This window comes from Solanum dulcamara, chromosome 10 (genome assembly GCF_947179165.1).
Source record: "Solanum dulcamara chromosome 10, daSolDulc1.2, whole genome shotgun sequence".
NCBI classification, from domain to species: domain Eukaryota; kingdom Viridiplantae; phylum Streptophyta; class Magnoliopsida; order Solanales; family Solanaceae; genus Solanum; species Solanum dulcamara.
This window is the reverse complement of record NC_077246.1, coordinates 72,597,213-72,622,843: the sequence shown is the minus strand read 5'-3', so window position 1 is coordinate 72,622,843 and position 25,631 is coordinate 72,597,213. Positions and strand designations below refer to the sequence as shown.

The following is a 25,631-nucleotide window of genomic DNA, read 5'->3' as shown; positions in this document are numbered from 1 at the left end:
CTGTTCATATAAAGTTTTCCATCTTAACGGGGAGTAGATTACTTATTTCCTTCGGAATCTAGAACTATCTATTTGGAGATATAGTATATAGTAATCTTACCATACTTGGAGAAGAACCTTTTTCTTTTCTACGACATTTTGTAGAAAAAAAAAAAACTTTTCAATGTGAAAACTCTATAGTAGTTGAGGGTAGGGCTGTTCACAGTTTTGGTTAAAACCAAAACCAAACCGAAAATTTAACCAAACCGAATAAAAAAATCGACATTCAGTTTGGTTTGGTTTGGTTTGGTTTTAAATTTGAATAACCGATAATATTTGGTTTGGTTATGGTTATAGAAAAAAATAACTGAATAAATAACCGAACCAAACCGATAATTATATACTTAAAATTTATAATTATTTATATGTATAATATTAGTTTTTCATAAATAATTAAAGATATTTTATACGTTTTAATTATTAATTTAATATTAATATACTTATTTTTAAGGCCCAACAATCCAAACCCAACTCTCAAGCTCAATTATAAATTTTAATAAACACTAAACAACGGTCCAAGTCCAACAATCCAAGCCCATTAGCCCAACTCTCAAGCCCAATTCTAAATCCTAAATTTCTAATAAGCATTAAGCACTTGAGCAGCAGGCAGCAACATAAAGTAAAAGTTAAAACTTTAAAACCCTAATATCTGTTTTCCTTTTACATTTTTGTTCCTCTCACGCTGGTTTCTCACAAAGTCACAGACTCACAGTCATAGAGTAACAGTGAAGGCTCAAGAGCAATCTCAACTCCTCAACCCCAAGTATAAGATTGTCAAATTTTGAGAAGGTTTGTAAGGAGTTTTTCAAATTTTAAATTGATTTTAAGTTGTTTTCTTTTTTTCCGAATGTTTAAGTTGTTTCATTTTCTGTTTTGAACCTCTGTGAGTCGTGAGGAAAAAAGAGCTTCATAAGAATTTGAAGAATGTAGAGAGAGAATATTTGAATTATCTCGACTAGTCATAAACTGAATAACCGAATCAAACCGACCCAAACCGACAATAACCAAACCCGTGGTTATTATTTTACTTGGTTTGGTTATGGTTTTAGACATTTAATAACCGATTAAATTGGTTTGATTATGATTTTAATCAATAACCGACCCAAACCGAACCATGAACACCCCTAGTTGAGGGGTGTATGTTGCCGTTGGATGTAGGAGAATCAACTCCGTTCTTGTGGACTTTTGAGGAGTGGGAGAAATTGGTGGAATTCTATGAAAAAATCTCGAAAGCTAGGATGCACGTCAGTTTCATACAACCAGATGAAGTGGCACAAATTCTACTACCTCTTGGCTTACGTATAGATATTAATCCATTCACACAACAATTTGCGAGATGTTGCAAGATCACTAATTAGACAATCTCACCTCGATAAAATATACGAGAGATACTAGGTATATAGAGAAGGCGTACAAGCCTAGACCTAAAATCAACAATATTATTATTATTATTAGCAGGTTGGGTTGTTAGTTCGTTACACATTTATATATTCAAGTTTTAACTTCAGATGTGACATTTTATCTATCAAAATTATCTTCAATCAGCAACGTGATATTTGTCAAACTAAAATAACTGAGAAAATTGGACAGAGATGTATCAACGAGGACAAAACTGACTTTTTAACAATATAAAGTCTAAACTCTTTCAATCATCTGACTGAAAGCCTTTGCATTAGCACAAGAATAAGGCTACATTCAAGTCTTTGTTTCCATTTTTCTGCACAATCGAAGTACTACAAAACTCACTAAATATTTGACTTGAACTCAGCTACTAGTATATATTAATTTAAGATCATAACAGGAACCGACAAACTTCAAATTCTGCATCCGCCTCTGGCTGGTTAGCAAACATGCAAACACCTATTTTTTTTTTGTTTCTTGGTAGGACAATCAGAGGGCATTTTCCTTTTGGGAATCAGCCAGCTAACAGATTTGACACTGAAGCACTGAAAATCCTAGCTAATAACTAGACAAAAGAAAGATAGAAGAAGAAAGACGACATCAGTTGCTGGCTGCTCAACTGTTGGGCATGGCCTTTAGTGACACATGCAGAACCCTCTAGACGAATACCTGCATTTAGCGTAAATGATGGCTGTAAGTAAATTGCCATGGAATAAAATCATAAGCTGGCAGTCAAAATTCTTATTTGCATGATATAAGATCAGAACTAAGATGATGACATTACCACAGAATGCTCTTCTTGAGCCATTTATGCTGCACTTCTAAGTTTGGCTAGTTCAGCCAAGACATTCTCGAGGGATACTCTCAGCTTGCTCTTTTTGTTCTGCAATTTTTCGCAGCAGCATCAGACCACTTTAATACAATGCTAAGCACACAAATTAAATAAAGTGATACAGACAGAGCACACCATTCATACAGTACTTGCCAAGAACCTCATAAGAGATAGCAGTTAATGCTGTTGGACACCTAAGAATTGGCTGTGAAACCAATGACGCAACCATTCTACAAAAGCTCGACACTGGAAACAGATTTGAAACCAAAAGCAACAATTCCTTTTCCTCTTCTTTTTTGCGGGTGGTGGTGGATAAGTTAAGCTAACAGAAGTAGTCGCCCCGCTAATATCTTAGCTCTTTGTGCAGAAATGAGCATAAACCATCTTAATCATTGAAGGAAACAATTTAAGAAACAAATCTAGTTTCCTCCCATCTTTTGTCAGTATGAATATAGAAGGTTCTTTGAAAAATTAATTATAGCTCTTATGGTCCTGTCTAGTCAAACTCAAAATTCAATTAATAGTAGCAGTTGGAAGCAACCTCAATACTCAAATCTATTCATTATTATCTGTCAAATCTGAAAAATTGGGAGGATGGACTCTTGAAATATCAGATTGGCACTGGCAAAGCTTTGTGTAGCATGTCACTAGAACAAAATCAATATCCAGAATAGTACAGTCCATACCTTAAATGAGGGAACAAGAGCAAACACTTCATCAACGGATTCCAAGTGAAAGTTGGCAATCACGCAAAGCTGCATCCGTACAACAATGAAATATGAAAACATTGCCTCACATGTAAAAGATCAAAGTATTAAAAGGTCAAAATTCAATACCTCCCCATCAGAAACGCCATGCTGTTTCAAAGGCCTGATCTGAGTTAAATGAAAACCAGCACTAGAAAACTTTCAAGAGACAATTATAACAAGCCATACAAAATTCTCTTTTTTCTTTTAATAATAGAAGGTCAAGGATACTCAAGTATTTGTTTAACAGCCTGGGGATTATCATATAGCTTGTTCCTTTGTGCATATGCCAATCCCCTGTCAAATGAACTGGTAGCAAACAAAGTCAAATCCTAGACAGCTTATCTCTCGTTGCTTGTCTTCCACAAGAAGGACGCAACAGAGACAAGAAAAGTAGATACATTCCTGACAAGAAAAATGCAAAAAGTCAAATATGCACTCCCTTACACAGGTAATTTTATAGCTGGATCATCAGACAATATCACCATTTTCTCTTGGATTCCTTGCAAAATATCGGCAGCTTCACAATCCATCAGGCATATTGTATTGGGTGGAAGTTCTGAATATAAATCAAGAGATTCTTAGAATGAAAACTAGAGTAGAATTGACACTTAAGTAGTCTACTCATATTGTAAGGCATTTACTGCTAGATTAACCAACAGCAAGAGTCAGATGATCATCAAATGCCTCAGAGACATTTGATTTTGCCCACATCAGCATGACCGCGTGATTTGCCCCCATCACCATGATCGCGTTGACGATCGTCTGATTTCAATTCATGAAATTTATCAATTACTTTTTCTATACTTGTGGAGCCATAGAAAGTTGATGGATAGCAGAGCGTTTTCTTGCTTAACCTTCCATACTGCTGGATGTAGAATTTCCCAATAGTTTCTTGTCCTTCTATTTTTGTTACTATCAACCGCCTCTTGTACTTCGATTATCACACTATTTTGTTGCAGTTACTATTCTTTTTTTCAGAATGCTTTGCCATGCTTTCTAAAGTATTTTGCCATGATTTCTTCACTTCCGCTATTTCTCTTTCGATATGCTTTGATTTGTTTTTCCTTGATTTGAGAGTCCATCAAAAACACTGGTATGTTTTTGTGTTATTTTCAAGATTTCATTTAAGTAATATCAGCAATTGTATGCCTAGTAACACTAAATTCACAGTGTATACATTACAACTCACGGATTATTGTGCTCCCTAATACACTTTAGACCTATAATTAAATTAGTCCATACAAAAATATATATGCCTTTCCTTCTAAAATAACACCTGATCCATTTCAATACTAACCCTTAGATTGGCAATGCTGGGTGGCTTCACCAATTCTTAGTTCTTATTTCTCATATCTTGCTTAAACACCGCTATGATCAGTCCTAACTTTCAATTGAATTGTGAAGATATACTGCAATGATTTTAACCTTGTCATTACTTGAGGAGAAGGTTTGAAATATCCTCTCTGTTTTCACAAGGTAAGGGTAAGGCCGCGTAGACACCACCCTCCTCAGACCCTACTCTGTGTGATTACACTGTGTATGTTGTTGTTGTAATAGACACATATGACAGAACTAGCAAAGCAACACTAGGGTCCTAGACTAAGGTCGAAATCTCAATTTCATGTAAAGAAGAATCTTAATATAATGTGTAGAGCAAGAACTTTCAGATAAGGTATCAGACAGTTGATTCAAGGTTTATCCTTTACAATAATATAAAAACCCTCAGTCTAGTAGGACTTACCATAAAAAGTAGTAGTTTTTTGGTAGGAGGGATTTTCACCAAATCAGTTTTAACAAACATTCACATGAAACTTTCCTAACATAACAAGTAGGGTCTCCTTTCCAAATTTGATTTATTGGTTTTGACTTTGTATAATTATTAACACATAAGTCGTATGTACTTTTGGTGTTGATTGGAGGAACATGTTTCAGGGGTGTACTACTTTTTCATTTTATGGGGATAGCCAAGAGAGGTTATATAGAGAATTGAACGTGTAGATCCACTACAACTTTCCTGCATCATATAATATGTTGTAACACTTGCTTAAGAAAAGACAACAATATGAAGGAATAGGCCAAAAAAGAAAATAAAAGGTGGCTCGATTTGGGATTAGATGGAGAAGTGTTTAAAATTTTTAAAGGCATAGGAGCAAGAGCAAAAAGAATGTGTCTATAGCTCAAAAAGTTAGAAAAGGAAGAAAATCATAAATGAAATAACAATTGGCACCAAAAAATTTTGTTAACTGAGAAGTAAATTATATTTTCATGTTCAAGCTGTAAAAGAGAATCAGAAGTGAAAGAAAACCTTGCTCAACTCTCAGCTCCAAAGGATCGGGTGCTTTTGCTTTTTGACTTTTACCAGCACTGCCAGCTTTCTCTCCTTTCCCGGCTTTGCCCAAATCACCTAGGCAATGACAATATGCATATCAGGAAGTGAACAATTCAGCATGTTCCCATCAATAAGGCCATCCACAAAAGAACATGACCAAAATCACAAAGAACATAATTCACACTTCTATTAATGCATACATGGAGCATATGAAAGTCTAACCTTTGAAAGATGGTATATCAGCTTTTCCATTTGATTTTGTGGAATTGGTATCAAGTGATCCTAATCAAGGGTAGACATCAATCAGCGTCAATAACATTCAAGCAGCAGATTTTCAGAAGAATGATTGAATAACACATATTGAAAACAAAATCTTTGTTTTCCTACTTTTATGTTTAAAAAGGTGAAGTGAAATCCATGAGATACCAGTAAACAACCTAACCTTCAGAATCAAACTGAACTTTCCTTCCTCTTTTGGACTTCGCTGAGCTATCATCCTTCCCTTTGGACGCTACAGAAAAGAAGTCAAAGACATGTGTGCTTCAAAACCAAAGAGGTCAAAGATGCATTGAGAGATTAAAAAAGATGCAAGGATTTTCTGAGTCACTGTACCAAGTATAAACGGAAGACAGATCTTCCAACTGCACTTTGACTGTTTTACAAATGAATTAGAACGATTAGTGTAACTAGCGCTCTACTTTGATTTGCTAACAAGTTTACGTGAGGACGTCTGATTTGTACATATGGTCAAATTAGTCTGATGCCACAGTGGCTAACTACAGAGGCCAATACACTGGGAACTTCAGTTTTAAAAGGTATCTCAATGATTGGGAAGTTAGAAGAGTTGTAGTTTTTCTCAATCTTTTGGAACCTTGCCAAAGCCTCAAACACAGCCCATGAAATCTTGCTATCAGACTTAAACTCGGTCACACAACCAACAAAGTTCTAGATTTTTACCTTGACAACAGATCTGGAAAACAAAAGCACCATAAAAAGTAGTCTGCTTCTCTTGAGTATCCAAGTCCAAGAGTGCTTGCCTGACTCATGAAACCTTTAAAGAAGGGGTATCTCTCTATGTGGCAGATGTCAACAAATGAAGGGAGGGTGCAAAAACTATGTCATTTGTACATTCATTGCAATGTAACAACCCTACCCTGGCAAATATTTCCCCAACTTGATAAACATAAAATGAGTTATGCCAAGTAATACCACATAACTGCTACATTGGTGAGACAGTTGCATAAAAAGGAAAAAATATCACACTGGTGGAAGACTATCCCAGCATGCATATGGTGGACAGTGTGAGGAAAGAAACAATAGAAGGCAAACAATACCCAATAGATCAAGTTTAATTGTATACTTTTGTTCTCTTTTTGGTGTGAGTAGGAGTTTGTGACTGATGCAGAGTCAATTCTTAGACTCTCCAAATCCCTATAAGATTAGAAAGGGATTCCTTCTTTTGGTTTTTTGCTCAACCTGTAAATACTTCAGCACATCCTTGGTGCTCTTTTTATCATACAATTACCTCTCTCTCAAAAAGTTTCAGCGAGGACCTTTTAGAGTCCATATCTTGTACTGTATTAAATCTCTCTACTTAAGTTCACTAAAGAAGTTCAAAAATATGAAAAGTAAACACACGAAGAAGCCAAAAGGAGTTCAACATCTACTATATATACATGAAATAATTTTAACCATAAATAAACCATGTAATATTTTCATTAAAATGCTTCAAAATATGAAAAGTAGACACACAAAGAAGCAAAAGGGTTTTCAACATCTGCTATATATACATAAAATAATCTTAACCATACATAAACAGTGTAATATTTCACTAAAATAGTTCAGAATAAACACATAAAGAAGCCAAAGGTAGAGTTCAACATCTACTATATATACATAAAATAATTTTAACCATCTATATAAACAACTTAATTTTCCACAAAAGGGTTCAAAATATGAAAAATAAACACACAAAGAAGCCAAAGTAAGTTTAACATTTACTATATATATACATAAAATATTTTTCAATTGTGTATATAAACAATGTAATTTTCCGCTGAAAGGGGTTTCATCTAAACCCCTCAACGCTATCTAGCTCCGTCCCTGCTGTATATATAAACACCATAAGCTAGGAACAAAATCACAGCCGGAATCTAAAAAAATACAAAAGGCAATTGTTTACCAGGAGATTTGAGAGCAGACTTTCCACTTTTCGGCAAAGAAAACCCTTTTCCTCCTTTTTCCGCCATTGTTGCTATTCACTGTTCACAAAACCATAACACCCCAAAACACACAAACAACAATTTAAAGTACAACCCCAAGCTATCAAAATTAACAAAATTCAACAACTATTATCATTTATACATGACTTTTTTCAGAAATTCCAAGGGATTTTAGATTATCAAAGAACATGCAAACAAAAAAATGCAAAAAATAAAAATTAAAAAAAATTACAGATGAACTGAATGGTGTTCAACTCTATAGTGAAAGATTAAAAAAAAACTATAAAAATTATTTTCAAAATTTGAATTACCTGATGAAATTTTTTTAGGACGGAGAAAAAGTTGGAAGCTCGATGGAGAGTGTGAAGAAAGACGCGAGCGTACAATGAGCAATAAACATGCCCAATATAACCAAATATTTTATTGGGAAATGTGTCAAATTATAGTTTTTCGAATATTCATTAAAAAATGGTGCATATATATATATTCGTCACTGTTTTATGTTATCTTTTGTTACTTGACGTTCTTTAAAAATAATCTCTTTTACTTTAATAAGATAATGTTAAAATTTGCGTACACTTTAAATTCTTCAGACTCACTTAATAAAATTTCAGTGAATATGTCATTATTGTTGATTTGTTATTACGTTACAGAATCTCTAAGATTATCAATAATTATAGGTTTAAATATTTTGGTTAAATACTTATATTAATATATGAGTACTATTTATGGCAAAAAAATATATTATATGAATGTATATTTCATTATTTAAATACTGAGATTTATGAAATAACTTATAATTATAAATGTCAACTATCAGTCTCGAAAGAATTTAATTTTGAAATTGATTTAAAATTTAGGGATTCTTTATAAATTTAATCATAAATTTATTGAAATTGTTTTTAACTTTTTTTTAATATTTAGTTATTGAAGTATGCATATCCTTTAGAATTAAAATTTAAATAATTTTGTTATTTTTTTTATCATAAAAGAATGGGGATGGAGGGGATACTTTTGTGTTTTTGTCTATAATAGTCAAATATTATTTAAATGTCAAATATGTGTATATCAAGACATTTAGGTGTATATCAATCAAAAAATTCTAAACCATAGGTATTATTATAGTGGTGTGACTATACTAAATTCTCATATATTATATTAAAAAATGTTTTAATTTATTCTTCTACTATATTATATTGTTCAGAAAAAAAATTGAATTACATTTTTTTCATTGTCGTTAGAAAATTATTATGTGTTTGCCTTTACTATTTAATAAAGCCCCAATTAAAAATAAACGAACTCCACGTGTACAATTTTTTTAGAAAAAGATGCAAAGTTAATCTTCAAGACTCCACATGTTAAAATATGGGTGTTAAAATTTAAGCCCTTGAGCTTTTTTAATGCTTAGAATTATCTTTTCTATGGATAGTCAAAACTGGTACAAAATGATTTTTAAAAAATTTCATACGAGAAAATTTATGTATAGTCATAACTTCTAATCATTTATATATATATATATATATATATATATATTAAACAATTTACCTTCATGTGGTAATAAACTAAATAGTAATTTACAAAAATAATCGTAAAGGTGCTTGGTCTTGAACTTTTGATCCGGTTCACCTCATTGACAAAACTTCAAACTCAACAAGTTATATTTTTAATCTTGAAAGTTTGTCCGTGAGACAAGTAGGGGCCAAAAGTTCAATACTACTAATTGTATTTGGAAATTGCTTGTGTAGTGAAAAATATATTTTCAAAAAGTCATCGTCTGCAAACTACACATGAGAAGTAATCCGCACTGGGCAAGCCCGATGCAACGAGTTTTTTTGAGAACAACAAGCCTAAAGATCAATTTTTGATAGTTCCTAGTAAATATTGTATTTGTTGATCATATCATACAACAAAAAGCACCACATGAGCCATTATGACCACTTGTATTGCACAAACTGAAAATGGGAAAGATAACACAGGACTTCTTTCCATTGATCTCAAGTCACAGATTCAGTGTCCTGACAAGTAAAGTTTGAGTTCAAAATTGATTCATTGATGGTGCACACGCCAGGAAAGAGAAAGAATACAACGATGAACATAACTTAATAATCTACTCGAGATGCCTCGTGCAGCTCATACGTCTGAACTCATTGTCAGTGGCCACTGTGTTGAGTCAGAATTCAAAAGCAAGCAATGCATTTGCTATCCAAACAAATCATCAGTATCGTCATCCACGTTGCTCGAGATACTACCAGAGATTCTGCCTAAGGAACCAGGGGAGTGTCCTTCAGCATCGTTAGTGGAAGCAGCCTCACCGCTACCAGAATATGCCCAAGATCCTACTTTACTAGGAACTGAATCTCCATAAAGATCGTCATAAATTCCACCCTTTGGCGGATTCTTCACCTTGTTCAATACCTGTTTAAGTTTGTCTGTTACACCTGTTTGGGAAACGTTGACATTTTTTACGGAGGACTGTTCTTTCCCTTTGGGTATCACTGTAATTTCTACAAGGGACTCATATTTTCCGACAAGACTTCCTTCTTTCACACCCACTGGACCAGGTTCTGTCTCCACATCTACTCCATCTGAAATACCAACAACTTCAACTAGCTCTCCCCCAACCTGATCTTTAAATGACACACTTCTTCTCCTAATTCTTTTAGTGGGCCTCTCAGATGAATGATTGGCATCCTTCCCACTAGTTGATACTGTTGATCTTGACAACGTATCAGGCCTAGTAAGTCCATAGCGGTTTAAAAAGGTGTTATAAGCTAAAACAGCTTCCTCATCTGAAGGATCTGGAGGTGGCGGTAAATCTATTTCTGCAGGTTGTCGTTGAGGAGGGAAGAGAGCTTCATTGTTCTTTCTCAATATGTAAGTCCTTGTTGATGCAGCAAACTTCAAAGATTGTCCAGTCTCGAGCTCGACAGGGGAATCCTTTGTCAGCCTCTCATTTGCAACAAATGTTCCATGTGCAGATCCTAAATCAATCACGTAAATGCTGCAAGAGAAAAGATATAACTAGTTCAACATGCATAAGCTAAGAAGAGTGTCTTGACATCTAAGGATAGGCATTACGGTTTCCAAAAGGGGCACTTTCTTTGTCTAAAGACACACAGTAGAAGTAATCAAGGATATAACTTATAAGAAGGTCAACTTGCACAAGGTAAGAAGAAAGAGCACTTCCGAAGATGAAAGGAATACCAATAAGGATTCTCTCTATTGACTAGTTACTTCTTTTTTGAAACTAAAAAGAAGTAACTAGTCAATAGAGAGAATCCTGATAAGGTAAAATTTTATTGATAAAGGTACCGAGATGGTACAATTATAACACCCCAGCTGCAGATACAAAAAAAGACTTCTGCATATCATTTAACTCCTCTAGAAAATTCATATATTGATCCAAACTTTCCATAACGCTACTTTTACACCAGAAATGCAAATTTAATTAAGGCATAATACATATACAGACACTCAAACTTGATCTCAGCTGACAAGTAAACACTTCAACTATGAGAGTGCACATCTAGACACCTCAATTTGGTCTCAATTGACAACTAAACACCTCCAACTCATCCCCACTATGTCTCGCGGACACCCGCACTGACGTGGCACATAGATTTTGTAGGTGTTTAGATGATCATCTTGTAAGTTGGAGTGTTCAAATGACACAATGAAGACGAGTTGAGGTGTATAGATGTGCATATTCAAAGTTGAGTGCTTACTTGCCAACAGAGGCCAAGTTTATGTATTATGCCTTTAATAAACACCTATTTTTTATCCAGGAAATATGCTGTCATCATTGACAAGTTACATCAATAGTGTTATATAAAAGACTATGCAGTCAAAGTATCATCTTTAATACTCAAATCTAAACAGGGCTAGATGCTCCAATTCACGAGAATTGGATGACCATGATAGATGATATTTACAGATAAATGGCATTCTTGATGTCCCAAAGTGCACAATTAACATACAGTTGCAACAAATTTTGAAATGATCTTGAGCAACATCTAATAAATCCACAGTTTCTCATTTCTTGCATTTGTGAATCTTCAAAAGTATGCAACTTTATGCAACAAATAGCTTTAACTTGAAGAAGATCTTGATGTTTTTAAGTACCAATGCATAAAATATAGCTACATGTTGGAAAGTAAGAAAAATCGACTGCCAAGAATGCAAAATTTTATCATTGCTTTAGTAAGAATATCTAGCAAGAACGAATTTAAAAGTCGTAGTCTACACAAAGACATTTCCACACAAAAATAAGTGATTTATCAGTAATGGATTTATGGACCTGATGCCTAAGCTTGCTTAAGTCTTTTACTTGCTCACTTTGACTCAAAGAAGAAATGCATAAACATGAATTTCATAACATATTCAAGCACTTCATCCATCATCATAGAGTTATATTCTTGTTATGTAGCATTTTTTAATTTAATAATTACTACTTGTCTGCTCCAACCAAGTTAGCCTAATAAAATAAGAAAAGAATATTTTCACCACTAGATAAGCGAAAAACAGGAGCACGTGTCACACCTTCCATTTTTGTGAGGAACCACAGCAGCATGCTGGCGTGAGACTGACTGATGATCAAGGACAAAATCACAAGTGTGAAACTGTCGTCCAAAGATATGCCTTCGCTTATCCAAATTAATTCGATCAAGTACCTCCCCGTCCTTGATCACATCAAGATAATAAACGCCTGGTCGTGGCTCAATAGCCCAATCAGGAGGCTGCCAAGTTGATTGTCCCCCTCCGTGGGTAACATGATGAGTTGGGTCTGTAGAAGCGGTTGCATCTGTGGCAACGGATTTCTGCAAAGCAGGTTGTGGATTTACGTATTGAGCATGTTGATGAGATGTTGTGGACTGTGCATATGCTGAAGAAGAATGGGTAACCGGTTTGGTAGGCTGCAATGCTGATTTAGCAGCTGAATTCGCAGACACTGCAAATGGCTCCAATGACTGAGCTTTCTTAAATCGATCAAGCCCTGTTCTACCATACATTTTGTCACTACCTTCAGCTCAAACTAAAAGCTCTTCCTCAGTTGAATAAGATCTCTGGCATGGATCCTTCCTACCACTACATTATCTCAGAATTCCATGAACTCAGTTTCCATATTAAATAACACTGCATTCCAAAACAAGGATTTAACCAACAAAAGTCAAAAGTAAAAGAGAAGAGCGTCTACAACACTGTTTAGAGTCCATCCACAAATATATGTATGAACATTTCTATTTAATTTATTGCAGAAGTCATAAAATATATAGGAAAATAAAGAAAACAAACATAGTTGTTTTACTTATTATGTCTATTCAACAAGTGGACAATTTGGTTTAGGGAAAAAATCCCGTTATGGTTTTATTCTCTCGCTTGTATCTTTTTCTGATATGTGTTCCCCCATACCTACCTTGGTTCGTCACATGTTAAAACTGATGTCACAACAATCTTTCCTCTCAGATTAGTAGAGAGGGGTTGTTATGGTTTAAGCTCATTTCATGAATAGCTTTTTGTACTACTTTTGACACATAACTTACTTTTCTATGAAAGGTTAGCTTTAATTTATATATTTAAGTTTGATATGAGCTATTTAAATTTTAGATGGGATTTGGAAAATTTAATGGTTCCACGTTCGAAGTTTATGTGCCACTAAGCTTTATGCTTAGTGATAGTTTGTTGCTATTGTAGCTGATGATACAGAATAGATTGTGGATGGGCTTATGAGGTGAACTTTTGAAAGCTATCATGAAGGTCACATTTGCATAAGCATCAAAGTTGTTTTGTAGACATTGAGACTTATAAAGATCCATATGACACACCTACACATGAAATTTCGGATAATTCTTGCGGCCACTATTTTGTAACTTGAATTTGGTGAACGGTTTGGCTACTTTAGGGTGTGCAAGACAGGTCTTATTATCCATTAAGTTCAGTTCTTGATTTGCATTTCAGGGATAAATTTGGACTTAACTAGTTTAGTATTTGATTTAATGTAAGTCAAAATTTAAGTGATTTTCCACATACATATCTATGTTCCCGCGTCGAAAATACTGGATTCAATCAAACCCATTGTACAAAGGCTGCATCTGCCTCTGTTCCACAACGCTATGTACAATAACATACAACTTTATGTTGAACGAGAGGAAATAAAATTGCCCAATGTCAATATAGATTCTTCTAACAACAACTAAACACCAACTAGGCCTCAGTACCAAACAAGTTGGGGTTAGATACTCCACTCTACCTTTTAAGCTCAACTCATGTTGTCGTCACTCAATACAGATTCTACTAACACAAGTAAATAGTTGTTATAAAAAAAAAGTTGGACCTCAACCCTATAGAATAGTCCAACAATGAGCAACAATCTTTAAAGCTCAAACTATGTGCAAAAACAGAAAGAAAAAGAAAAAAACATCCTCCACCGCTACTAACTTGCACCAATTTTAAGCATCTCACAAATCCAGAATTAAAATTTGAGCTAAAATACATAATTAGCAAAAGCGTTTTCTGTAAATGAATCAACAGAGGCTTCTATTTGCAGGCCAACAAAAGCATATAACTAAAAGTAGAAAATGAAATTTAAAAAAAAAAGTTCGCCTTTCTAAACACTGTAATCTAACAATGTCAATATAGACTCTGCTATTGTACCTCAACCCTATAGAATAGTCCAACAACCAGCAGCAACCTTAAAAGCTCAAACTATGTGCAAAGAAAAGGAAGGAAAAAAAAACCTACACCACAACTGTCTTGCTTAAGCATTTAACAATTCAAGAACCAAAATTTGAGCTAACCAAATGCAGAAGTCACCGTACATGGACATGGGGAACCATGAATTAGCAAAATGGTATGTTATGAATGAATTAACATACCAGATAAGTATTAAGTAAATGAGATTAAAGAAAAAAGTCGTCTTCCTCAGCACCGTCATCTAAAAATGTCAATAAAGATTTTGCTAACACAAGAAATATTGTTTATAACAAAAAACACTGGAACCTCAACCTTATAGAATAGTCCAACAAGCAACAACAACACACCCAATGTAGTCCCACAAAGTGAGGTCTGAGAAGGGTAGAGTGTATGCAGATCATACCCTTACCTCAGAGGTAAAGAGGTTGTTTCCAATAGACCCTCAGCTCAAGGAAATAGTCCAACAACCAGAAGCAATCTTAAAATCTCAAACTAAATGCAAAAAACAAAACAAAGAGAAAACGAAAACCTACACCACAACTGTCTTGCTTAAGCATTTAACAATTACAGCAACAACAACATACCCAGTATAGTCCCACAAAGTAGGATCTTGGGAGGATAGAGTGTACGCAAACCTTACCCCTACCTCATAGATATAGATAATAGATAGAGAGAGGTTGATTCCGATAGACCCTTGGCTAAGCATTTAACAATTCAAGAACCAAACTTTGAGCTAACATGTGAAACTAAATGCAGAAATCACTATACAGGGTCATGGGAATCCATGAATGAGCAAAAGGGGAGGAAAAAAAAAAAACTTTACACCACAACTGTTTTGCTTAAGTATTTAACAATTACAACAACAACAACATACTCTGTATAGTCATACAAAGTGGGGTCCGGAAAGATAGAGTGTTCGCTGACCTTATCCTATCTCTACGTCAGTGGTAGATTGGCTAAGCATTTAACTATTCAAGAACCAAAATTTGAGATAACATATGAAACCAAATGCAGAAGTCACTACACAGGGGTATGGAAATCCATGAATGAGCAAAAGCGAGGGAAAAAAACAAAACTTTACACACAACTGTGTTGCTTAAGTTCAAGAACCAAAATTTGAGCTAACATATGAAGCCAAATACAGATATCAATACATAGGAGGATGAAGATCCATGAATTAGCAAAAGGGTATGTTATATTATCAAGCAATCAAAAGAATATAAGTGTATTAGCAAATAAGATTAGGCAAAAAGACAGATTTAACTAACCTCTTTGACGCAAAAGTAAACACAAGCCGCCAAAAATAAAACCAAAAAAAAAGAAGAGAATGCCCCTTTGTTGTATGAGATTTAGGGTTAAATTTAACAGTTGAAGTTGAAGCTAGTAGCAGATCTATGGAAGCAAAGATGGTGAATTTGGGGGGTTTTAAAGTTCAATTCTTGAGTTATTTTGGAAGAAAGAATGGAGGCGAGAGATAAAAGAGGGATTTTCCAAACGCTATTTTTCTATCTTTTTTTGGTTTGTTCTAAGAAGATAGAAAAATATTAGTATAATTTTTTTTGGGGATAATAATTTGGATCTTATAAAGTTGTGATTTTACTGTGTGAGCTATAAATTATGGGTTTAGGTCATCGAAGAAGTCATTTATAATTGTATTAGGATATATAAACATTCTTTTTAAACCTAATAATGTGAAATATTTTGTATCAAACTATTCTTTTAATGATTTTAATTTGATGGTTATGATCGTTTAATGAAAATTAACTACAAGTATGATAAGAAAATTATTATATATTTTTGTTGTAATGAAGTAATTGGACCTATCATTATATCCTACTAACTATTTTTTTTTTCAATCTCTGAAAAATAATCCAATAATCTATGAGTAAAATTTCAAGTTATTATTCTGAAGTTTTTTTGTGGATTTTTTGAAAATTCTAACAATGATTATTTTTTAAATTACAAGAGTTAAAAGGTGATTATTAGTGAATTTTTCCCACAAGTCATATTGATCGTGTATTAGTTATAGCCAATCTCTTTATGTCCTTCTATTCGATAAGCATGTGCTTCCTGTGCTGATTCATGATCAAGTGTGATATATCATGTAAAAGTTGAACGTCTTAGCTATAATATTTCGAAGAGGAATTCATTTACATGTACATAAGAATAAGTATGACCTTATTTCCATCTACAATATAATCTTCCTTCTGCAATATAATCTTCCAACAAAGGATGTTCGATATAATGAGTAGAATTCAATTATTCTAATATAACAAAAAAAAAAATTAAATCCCCAAAAATCTCTTTACAGTTATCATGAATGGTACCTCTTTACAGTTATCACGAATGGTTTTCATTTTTCACTTGACCAAATAAACAGAATACATTGAACTTCCAAAAGAACTAATCAAATCCTAGAATAGGGGGCATTATATACATACCAAAAAATTTCTCCTTATCCTATAGTTTGAAGTAATCAAAGTTCTTCATGTCCAAAAAATAAATAAAAAATATCGTTGCAGAATCTACTCGAATGTAAGATGTTGTACAACAACTGCACCTCAATCCCAAACTAGTTGGGGTCGGTATCATTCAAGAAGTTTAAACACGTATCATCCAAATGTTGTGAGTGGGAGATCGTTGCCTTGACCGTGTATTCTTGAGCTCCATAGTGTAAGTTTTACACATTTTGCTTCTTCCAATCACTTGTTAGTGACTCAAGGACTATACAACAACAATGCTTCAATGAACTATATCTGTCCTTCCAATATGAAGTTCTGCAAATGCCAACGAACCCTCTAGATCACGAGGGGATCAGATTTCGAGAGATATTCCTTCTCAACTCCACTGCACATGACTAATAGGCGTTCTTGCAGATTAGAAACTATGTTTTTCGTGATCCTTTTCTGATGTCTCGAGTATTTCAACCAAGCGATTCCCAGTTGTACCTGTACGCTGCATCTTGTTGATCTTGACGGGACAGTCTCAACCTGGTATGCCAGGCGAAGCTGCAAAAAAAAAAAACAAGGAAACGATTGAATCTACAAATAAGCCACGAAATACATGTGACTAGTATGGTAGTGTCCCTACATTGAAATAATCACCCAATGGAACGCTATGAAGAGTCATGACTTCTTCTATAAGCCAATCGTTTTTATCAGAAAGGCGAGACCTCTGCTGCGTGCTTGTCACTTCACCTCGATAACGGGATATACACTTATCAAATTTGTAATAAAGTTGCCTCTGATACACATCAGGCTTCTCAGATTCTTCCCAGGGACTAAAAGAATAATTAAGACAACCGACTCTTTCCATGACCTTACGATCAAGTTCGCCCCCACTGAATAATTCCATGAAAAATTCCATCTGTAAACCCACAAAAAAAATCATAGCAAGTCAGAAAATACATACATTCTTCCGGAGAAAAGAAAAGAAAAAGAAACAAGACAATAAGTAGCCATAAGCCGAGGGTCTATCGGAAACAGCCTCTCTACCTCTGAGGTAGGGGTAAGGTGTGCATTTGTGTGACTATGCTGGTTATGTTGTTGTTGTCGTCATGGTGGGTTCATGATGAGTTTCCCCTTTCATTTTTGGTTCTGCTCATTAACCACAGGCACGTATAAATTGCACGGGTTCTTGATGAGGGAGGTTGGTAAGTCTAGAGGAAGATTGTATTCTTCATGCAAAAACTAACTTGATGCTATTAGAGGAAATAAGTAAATGAAGATAGAAACCGTACTCACACGTGAAGAGAAATCTTTGAACCAAATATAAAAGGTAAAAATAATAACATGTTTAGGAAGTGCAAAACGTCATTGAGAAGTCCTATTTCATATGCTCTAATGTCAAACTATAACGATAGAGCAAGTAACGGATAGTTTAACTATAATTGGGATATGTTCTAACGGAGGTGGGTGAGAAATTTAACCACCACTGCATGCAGACATGTATAATCCCATCTCAGCTGAAATCCATCCAATATCTTTAACCACCAAATTTCTCGAACAGAAGGAAAAGAATAACATCTAGGACACAAAAACATGCTAGAATGTGTGTGCATATGGTGTGTGTGACTCTATCTTTCCACATGGCATGTTTAAGATCACAAGATTCAAACGTCTTCTTTACTTTCTTAAATTCCGCGTCAACTCAAAACCAGACAAACAAATTGAAACGAAGGGGGTCTATATTATATGTATAAAGAAAGAGATAACTTGAGGGTAGGGGAGATACTCACTGGAACTGAAAGTACAGAGGAATAAACAATAGACATATTTATATCCTCCGCGCCGACGAATGATCCGCTCTCTTCCGATTGAAGGCTTTTGCCTTCAGAGTCGTCATCTGCAGCTTGGAAGTCACTGCCTATTGAATCCTCTTCTGCCATTTGAAGGCTTTTAGCTTCGGCTTCGGCTTCAACTATCTGCACCTTCTGCTCGGGACTCAAAGCTCTTGCCTTCCACAATGCCATGATAGTCCTGGACACATAATCAAATGAATTAAAATTACTTGTTATCGCTATAAGTTGTGCTCAGCTCAGCGGAGGAACCCCACATTTTATCTGACAACAGACTTTTTCCCCCTTAAAGTTCAATTTGAATGCACAAATTCATGAGTCCCGATATCTTGATCACTGGCATAATCACTCAGCCCTACCATGGTCAATCCTGCATCTTGTTTCATCCATAAAAGACGCTAAACTCCTTTTGGATGGAAGAAAAAAGGCATAATACATAAATAGACACTCAAACTTAGACTCAATTGGCAAGTAAACACTCTAACTTTGAGAGTGCACATATACACACCTTAACTTGGTCTCAACTAACAACTAAACACTCAAATTCATCCCTACTGTGGCTCATGGACACCCAACCCCGAAGTTGACATGGCACATAAATTTTGGAAGTGTCGATGATCATTTTGTAAGTTTGAGTGTTCAATTGACACAGTGGAGACGAGTTGAAGTGTCTAAATGTGCATTCCCAAAGTTGGAGTGCTTATTTGCCAGTTGAGGCCAAGTTTGAGTGTGTGTTTATGTATTATGCGAAGAAAAAGATTGAAGCACAACGTCTAATGCTAATGCCTAAATGATGCAACTAGGGATAGAAGCCTACTACAAGGTGTCCTGACAACTAACCATACGTCCAAAGGGCTATAACTCCCATCCTAGGTTGAAGGGCAAATCTTATACTAAGTACTCCCTCCGTTTCAATTTGTTTGTTTGGTCTTGACTTGGCACGGAGTTTTAAAAAGTAAAGAAGACTTTTGAATCTTGTAGTCTTAAACTAACGATATGTAGAATGTACCAAAATGTGCTTTAATCTTGTGGTATTAAACATGTCATGTGGTAAGTTAGAATTAAAGAATTGCCAAAAAAGAAAAGAGGCATTCTTTTTTAAACGGGCCGAAGGGAGTAGTAAGTACTATTTCAAAATACGTAAGACCGCTTATAAAGAGGTGAACATTTACCTGTGAGCCACATTAAAAGAGACAAAAGAGTGGAAATGGAACTTCAGCCTGCCTTCCTCGTCCTGAGTCTTGGCACCATGCCTTGCATCAAAGCCTCTACCTGGCTTTAAAGTCATGATAACATTCGGGCTTCCCATTGAGGCCAAAGTAGGAGATTCAACTTGAATGTCTTCAATATCTTCCCAAAGAAGGAAAAATTTGGTCTTATGTCCAAATAGATCAGAATGGAACCCGATTATTCTTGCAGACAAAAACAGACGGCCCTGAACCAAAAAATTACAAGGAAATACATTAAAAAAGAAAGCACCATAGCTCCTCAAGTTCGCGGAGGCTCATTTACAACTTTTACAAGATAACAGAGTCATATCAGAAAAAGAGTGCGTTCGCATTCTTGACCCATTGATGCCGAGGTACACTAAAGACTAAAGACACTATCTAAAAGAAAAATTCCAGGATTTATCAACAGAAAGAATCGATAGACATAGCTACCTGGAGGGGCATCTTTCGCTTTAAGTGACAGGCAAAATCATTGATGAGAAATTCCTCTGGTGGAAGCCCAAAAAGCTTTTGGAATGCTGAATTAGTCTGAGGAGATCGTAATTTTATCTACAAAAATTATTCAGACACACCGTTAAGCAGGAAAAATAAATCCCCATATATAGTGAGATTCATTGACCATGTAACTTTAACTGCAGAAATGGATGATCTACCTTCTTCCCGACTTCCTTCTCCATCTTAGACAGATAATCTCTGACAACATTGCTACCCTTTGTATTATTCAAGAAAACTCTTAAATGCAGCTTAGACTGACATGCCTGCGCCAACTTTCCTTGAAGAGGAACCATAACATCAGACAGATCTGATATATTAGTTTTGACAAAATTGATTTCAGCATGCCCAAGAGATGTAGCTTCACTAAAAGGTCCATCAAAATCAAAAACATCTATGTCCAGAACAGATGGAGGATCGTCCATTGCATCAAATTCAAATATCTCTGCACGTAACGAGGTTCCAACCATTAATCAAAACCAATGGAAAGGTGACCTTGTATAAATGCTTAAATGACGGCAATTATAGAACTTCAAAAAAAGACAATAGATCCTTCAAAAGATAAAGATTTACCATTCCATTTGGGATTAGACTTTTGGAACTTGATTGAACTGGTTCTAGTTTTCCCATTGCATGTAAACACCACATAAGGATCAGAGAACCCACTTGGGTCAACAGCTGCCAAGTTGTTTCCTTCAATCAAGGCAACAGTCAACAGCCAACCATCCCCTTGTGCTTTGATGCCGTGGTCACTTCCTGGTTAAATCATCAAAGATACAACACATTAACACCTCGGAGCAACAATGAATACATGTTAAAGACGTTATAGGTGAAGCTTCTTAAAAGTCTGCATGTGAACATGGGAAGAAGAACATTCACTATACAAAGTATTCATAGTAACAAGCAGTGACAACTGAGAATGAGAACCACAGGAAAACACCTATTTCTAGTCCATATGATTTAACCAAACAGGAAACTATTGCTCCCTCCGTTTCAATTTGTTTATTTGGTTTTGACACAAAGTTTAAGAAAGCACAGAAGACTTTGAATCTAGTGGTCTTGAACTAAAGATATGTAGACGTACCAAAATATCCTTTAATTTTGTTGTCTTAAACATGTCACGTGGAAAGTTGAAATTCAAGAGTTACTAAAAAGGGAAAGAAACGTTCTTTTTAAACGGACTAAAATGGAAAGTAACATAAACAAATTGAAACGGAGGGAGTATATGTATACCTTTTTGTACCCTAGCTCGCATGAAGCGTGATATCAGCTCGAGCACCCGTTTTCCTTGAAGTACTAGCACTCCGCACACAATTAGCTCACCAATAGAATCTGGTAAGTCAAGGCCAACAAACTCAAGCCCCTGTATTGTGCTAGGCATGGCCAACAAGACGTGCACAAATACATATAACCCAATGAAAAAGGTTGAAATTACAGTAAAGTTAGCAAAATACTGGACAGCTAACTTCCAATCGGACTGGTGCTCCACTTCTATAGATGCCAAAATCTGTTCTTTCTCTGAACCTATGTCCTTCGCATCAACTGGCTTTATGTTCTGAGATAATAAATTTGCATACTGATCAAAGCTCTCTTTAATACCTTGCCGTGCACCATTTTCTATCATACCTTTCATCATAGTGCTTTGCAAGAAATTCATGCGCCATGACACTACTAACCTTGAAGACTGTTCTCCTGAAGGCAGCTCAGGACCAGGAGTAATGCTGTAAAGCACTTCTGTCCTGAACGTGCTTCCGTATGGGGCATCTGGGGTACTTACAATAGCTAAAAGAGAAAAAGACTTCCCATCAGCTTTAAGATACGTTTGTTCCTCTGTAGTTTTTAAAGCCTTGACCAATCTACTTGCAGCTTTGATAAAATTAACCACTCTTTTTAAACTTTCACCACCATTTTCAAGTTTCCAAGGTCCAACTCGCAACTCTGTGGATCCCTGAATATCTACTAAGGATTTAAAGAAGGTTGAATCTGGGGAAAAAAGGAACAAATTCAATTCATGAGGGGCAATAGCATACAATTGATCTACTACTACTCCAGGAAGGTTTGGAACTTCGCTAGGTTGTTCTCTTGCTTCAATGCTTTTCAATAGTTCTTGAAAGTTTCCCGATGTGGACTGTTCCTCTTGTGCATTCTCAGAAGCAGCTGTACTTGCGGTTTCAGGCGGCACTGTTACATCTGGAGCTTTCGCGTTAGTTGTGGATACTGCATCCCCATTCTTGTTGAAAATTTGAGCAATTCGACCAGCAAAGGTCTGCGCATGAGGCTTCTCCTCCTTTGAAGAGGCTGCTTCTTCAGATCTCAGAGGAGAAGATGATCTCAAGGAGCCATTGAAAGACAAAGAAGAAGATTCAGTTACCACATCAGACAACTTCTTCGACAGTGATCCCTGATCACCAACTGATTGCAAGTCCGCCAATGTATTGCCTTGAGAAAAACTTATTGTGAGAAGAATTTCACCTATTAGAAAGGAAGAACACAGTTAAATTCTTAACTGAATGCTATTTGTAATTGATACATTAAATTTGATCAAGCATGATAGCGTTTCAAATGAAGTTAGTTTGTTCCATCTAATTATTCCATGATAGGGGCATACGCAGACCAATCATAAGAGAATGTATCCATACATATCTCGACTAGTGCGAAAACACCTTTATTGCAAACAACATGCAACAGAAAGTCAGGAACAATTGGAAAGGGGGAAAAAAAATACTCCCTCCATTTCAATTCGTTTGTTTGGTTTTGACTTGACACGGAATTTAAGAAAGTAAACAAGACTTTTGAATCTTGTGGTCTAAAAGTAAAGATATATAGAATGTACCAAAGTACCCTTAATCTTGTGGTTTTAAAAATGTGACGTGGAAAGTTAGAATTAATGAGTTTCCAAAAAATGAAAGAGGTATTCTTTTTTAAACAGGCTAAAAAGAAATGTAAGATGAACAAATTGAAAAGGAGTGAGTAGAACATGAGTGATCAGAGACGAGCATGAAACATCTCAATATTATTCAAACACATAAGTCATCATCAAAATGGAAAGTAAGACCATATATTCTAGCAGATACATAAACATTTCCTATCCGAAATCAGCTAGATGTCTAGTATTTTGCTAATTTTACTATCCTAAATCTCTCGATAAGCATTCATTGACAGTCTGGTAAAGATGGTAACTAACACTCTTATCACAGGTTAAAGTTCACTAACAGTTCAATAAAATCTTGAAACTGTGACCTAAAGCAAAATGGAAAGACCATATATTCTAGCAGATACAGAAACATTTCCTATCCGAAACAAGTTTAAACTTCTTCTTTTTTTATCAGGTAAACAATTTCATTTCATAAATCAAAAGGCCAAAATTGACCGTGTACCAAAAAGTAAAAGAACCTACAAAAAGATATAGTTCTCTACAACAGACCCCCAATACTCTATACATCCCGGGACTACATTGGTGCACCAAAAATAAACAAGGGATCGGAGACTACTCCTCAACTACCCAAAACTCATTTCTACCCCTTCAGAAGCCCTCCTATTTCTCTCTCTCCAATGATCCACCTCAAAGCCAGAGGTTCAACATTCCATGACAGTTTAAACATTCAAACAGAGAAACTAATCAAACAGAAGTTGCACGGACTATTCACTTTTGATACCGCACCCATGTCGGATTCTCCAAAACTACACTACTTTTGGAGAATCCAACACGCACTCATTGACATTTTTGAAGAGTCTGAGCAACATAAATTATCAAACAATCATCAATATAGAAGGGAGACTAACAACTCACCACAATCCTTGTTTTTGCCCTTCTTATGCTTGGGCTGCAAAGTATACCAAGCAGTGCCAAGGGACTTGTCATTAGTATCAAAAACCTGAGAAACTGGAAATTTGATTTGTCCAACAAAATCATCATTGAAGTATTTATCTTCATCCAAAACAGAAATAATAAGCTCCTCCTTCAAATCATCTACTCTAAAAGCAAATTCCTCACACCATGATGGATTTAAACATTTCTTCACAACTTTACTCTTAAACTTCTGTTTCCCCAATGACAATTTCACATATGGATCACTGAACCCATTTGGGTCCATTGCTGGTATGTTCCTTGCTTCAATAACTCTTACTAAAAGCTTCATATTTTCCCCAGACAAAAATGAAAAAAATCACATAAACCCCACCTTCTCTGGTTGATCAAATGACCTTAAATATTAATAACTCAGAGAAAGGATAAGTAAAAGATCAAATTCTTATTGAACAAGAACATAACCCCCCCACCTTCTAAAGTTCAAAAATAAAACCAAGAAACTAATTTGATGAAATGACCTTAACAACTAATAACTCAGAAGAAAAGAATTATCAAAAAGCTCAAATTTTTATTGAACAAGAACATAACCCCACCTACTAAAGTTCAAAAATAAAACCAAGATTGATCAAATGGCCTTAACTCAGAGAAAGGGGCAAGAAAAGATCAATTTTTTATTGAACAAGAACAAAATCCCCACCTTCTAAAGTTCAAAAAACAAAACCAAATGACCTAAACTATTAATAACTCAGATAAGAAAAAGATCATTTTTTTATTGAACGAGAATGGTATACAAGTTGCAATTAACCAAGGAGAAAAACATGGGGTTATTATAAAAGCATTTCTTCAAAGGCTTCAAACTAAAGACACCCCTTTTGATAAGCTGACAATAATGTTGAGGAAATATACACAAAAATAGGATTTTGACTTTTCTAGGTCAATGGTTTTTCATAAATACTATACAATAAACCAAATTATGGGTACAATGAATTATCAAAAATCTCAAGTTTTTCAAGAAAAAAAACAAGAGAAAAGAATTGTCAATCTGAGTGGAAAGAAAGGACAATGGAAAGGCTCAATTTCAAAATTTTAAAAAAAAAATACCCCAGATACAGAAATGGATCAAAGATTGGATTTTTATATGAAAAAACTCCAAAAAAATTAAATATTGGCAATGTTTGTTTAAGATGAAAAAGACCCTGATTCAGAAATGTTGATTATTTTTTTTTAGGAGAAAAATGGGAGATTGGAGGAAGAAGAAGGAGGAGGAAGGGAGCAGACAGACAAAAATGATTAAAATAATAAAAATCAGAAAAACAAAAGACTTTTGTAAAAAAAGAAATATAAAAAAAATCAAGTTGCAATTTGCGCGTATGAATTTAGACTTTTTTTTGGGTTATAACTTCCTAAAATAAATAAACTATAATTTAAAATATTTAGGTGTCATTAAGATAACTAAGTTCTTCTTTAATTAATAGCTTTACGTTATAGTTTTTTAAACTTTTTGCCTCATTTAGGGGCTTTCTTTCTTTAGTTTCACTATAAA

General features: G+C 35.0%; 3 protein-coding genes across 3 annotated transcripts; all 3 read right to left on the bottom strand.

The window, feature by feature from the left end:
* Positions 1–1,656: 1,656 nt before the first annotated feature.
* On the bottom strand, positions 1,657–8,010 carry LOC129870707 (DNA-directed RNA polymerases IV and V subunit 4-like). Its single transcript, XM_055945550.1, has 11 exons — positions 7,884–8,010; positions 7,533–7,611; positions 5,793–5,861; positions 5,573–5,632; positions 5,327–5,425; positions 3,466–3,577; positions 3,250–3,327; positions 3,109–3,142; positions 2,959–3,027; positions 2,225–2,323; positions 1,657–2,109 (listed from the first exon to the last, which is right to left on the bottom strand). Exons 2-10 carry the CDS (start codon positions 7,597–7,599, stop codon positions 2,249–2,251), a joined length of 663 nt encoding a protein of 220 aa, XP_055801525.1. The 5' UTR covers positions 7,600–7,611; positions 7,884–8,010; the 3' UTR covers positions 1,657–2,109; positions 2,225–2,248.
* Positions 8,011–9,540: 1,530 nt separating this feature from the next.
* LOC129870564 (protein phosphatase 1 regulatory inhibitor subunit PPP1R8 homolog) lies at positions 9,541–15,810 on the bottom strand. Its single transcript, XM_055945388.1, has 3 exons — positions 15,531–15,810; positions 12,112–12,705; positions 9,541–10,573 (listed from the first exon to the last, which is right to left on the bottom strand). Exons 2-3 carry the CDS (start codon positions 12,579–12,581, stop codon positions 9,772–9,774), a joined length of 1,272 nt encoding a protein of 423 aa, XP_055801363.1. The 5' UTR covers positions 12,582–12,705; positions 15,531–15,810; the 3' UTR covers positions 9,541–9,771.
* A 694-nt stretch (positions 15,811–16,504) lies between these two features.
* On the bottom strand, positions 16,505–25,102 carry LOC129871157 (C2 and GRAM domain-containing protein At1g03370). The gene is made up of 9 exons (XM_055946042.1): positions 24,071–25,102; positions 21,514–22,752; positions 20,854–21,036; positions 20,442–20,725; positions 20,221–20,337; positions 19,732–19,994; positions 18,500–18,740; positions 17,353–17,628; positions 16,505–17,270 (listed from the first exon to the last, which is right to left on the bottom strand). Exons 1-9 carry the CDS (start codon positions 24,417–24,419, stop codon positions 17,061–17,063), a joined length of 3,162 nt encoding a protein of 1,053 aa, XP_055802017.1. The 5' UTR covers positions 24,420–25,102; the 3' UTR covers positions 16,505–17,060.
* Positions 25,103–25,631: the final 529 nt, after the last annotated feature.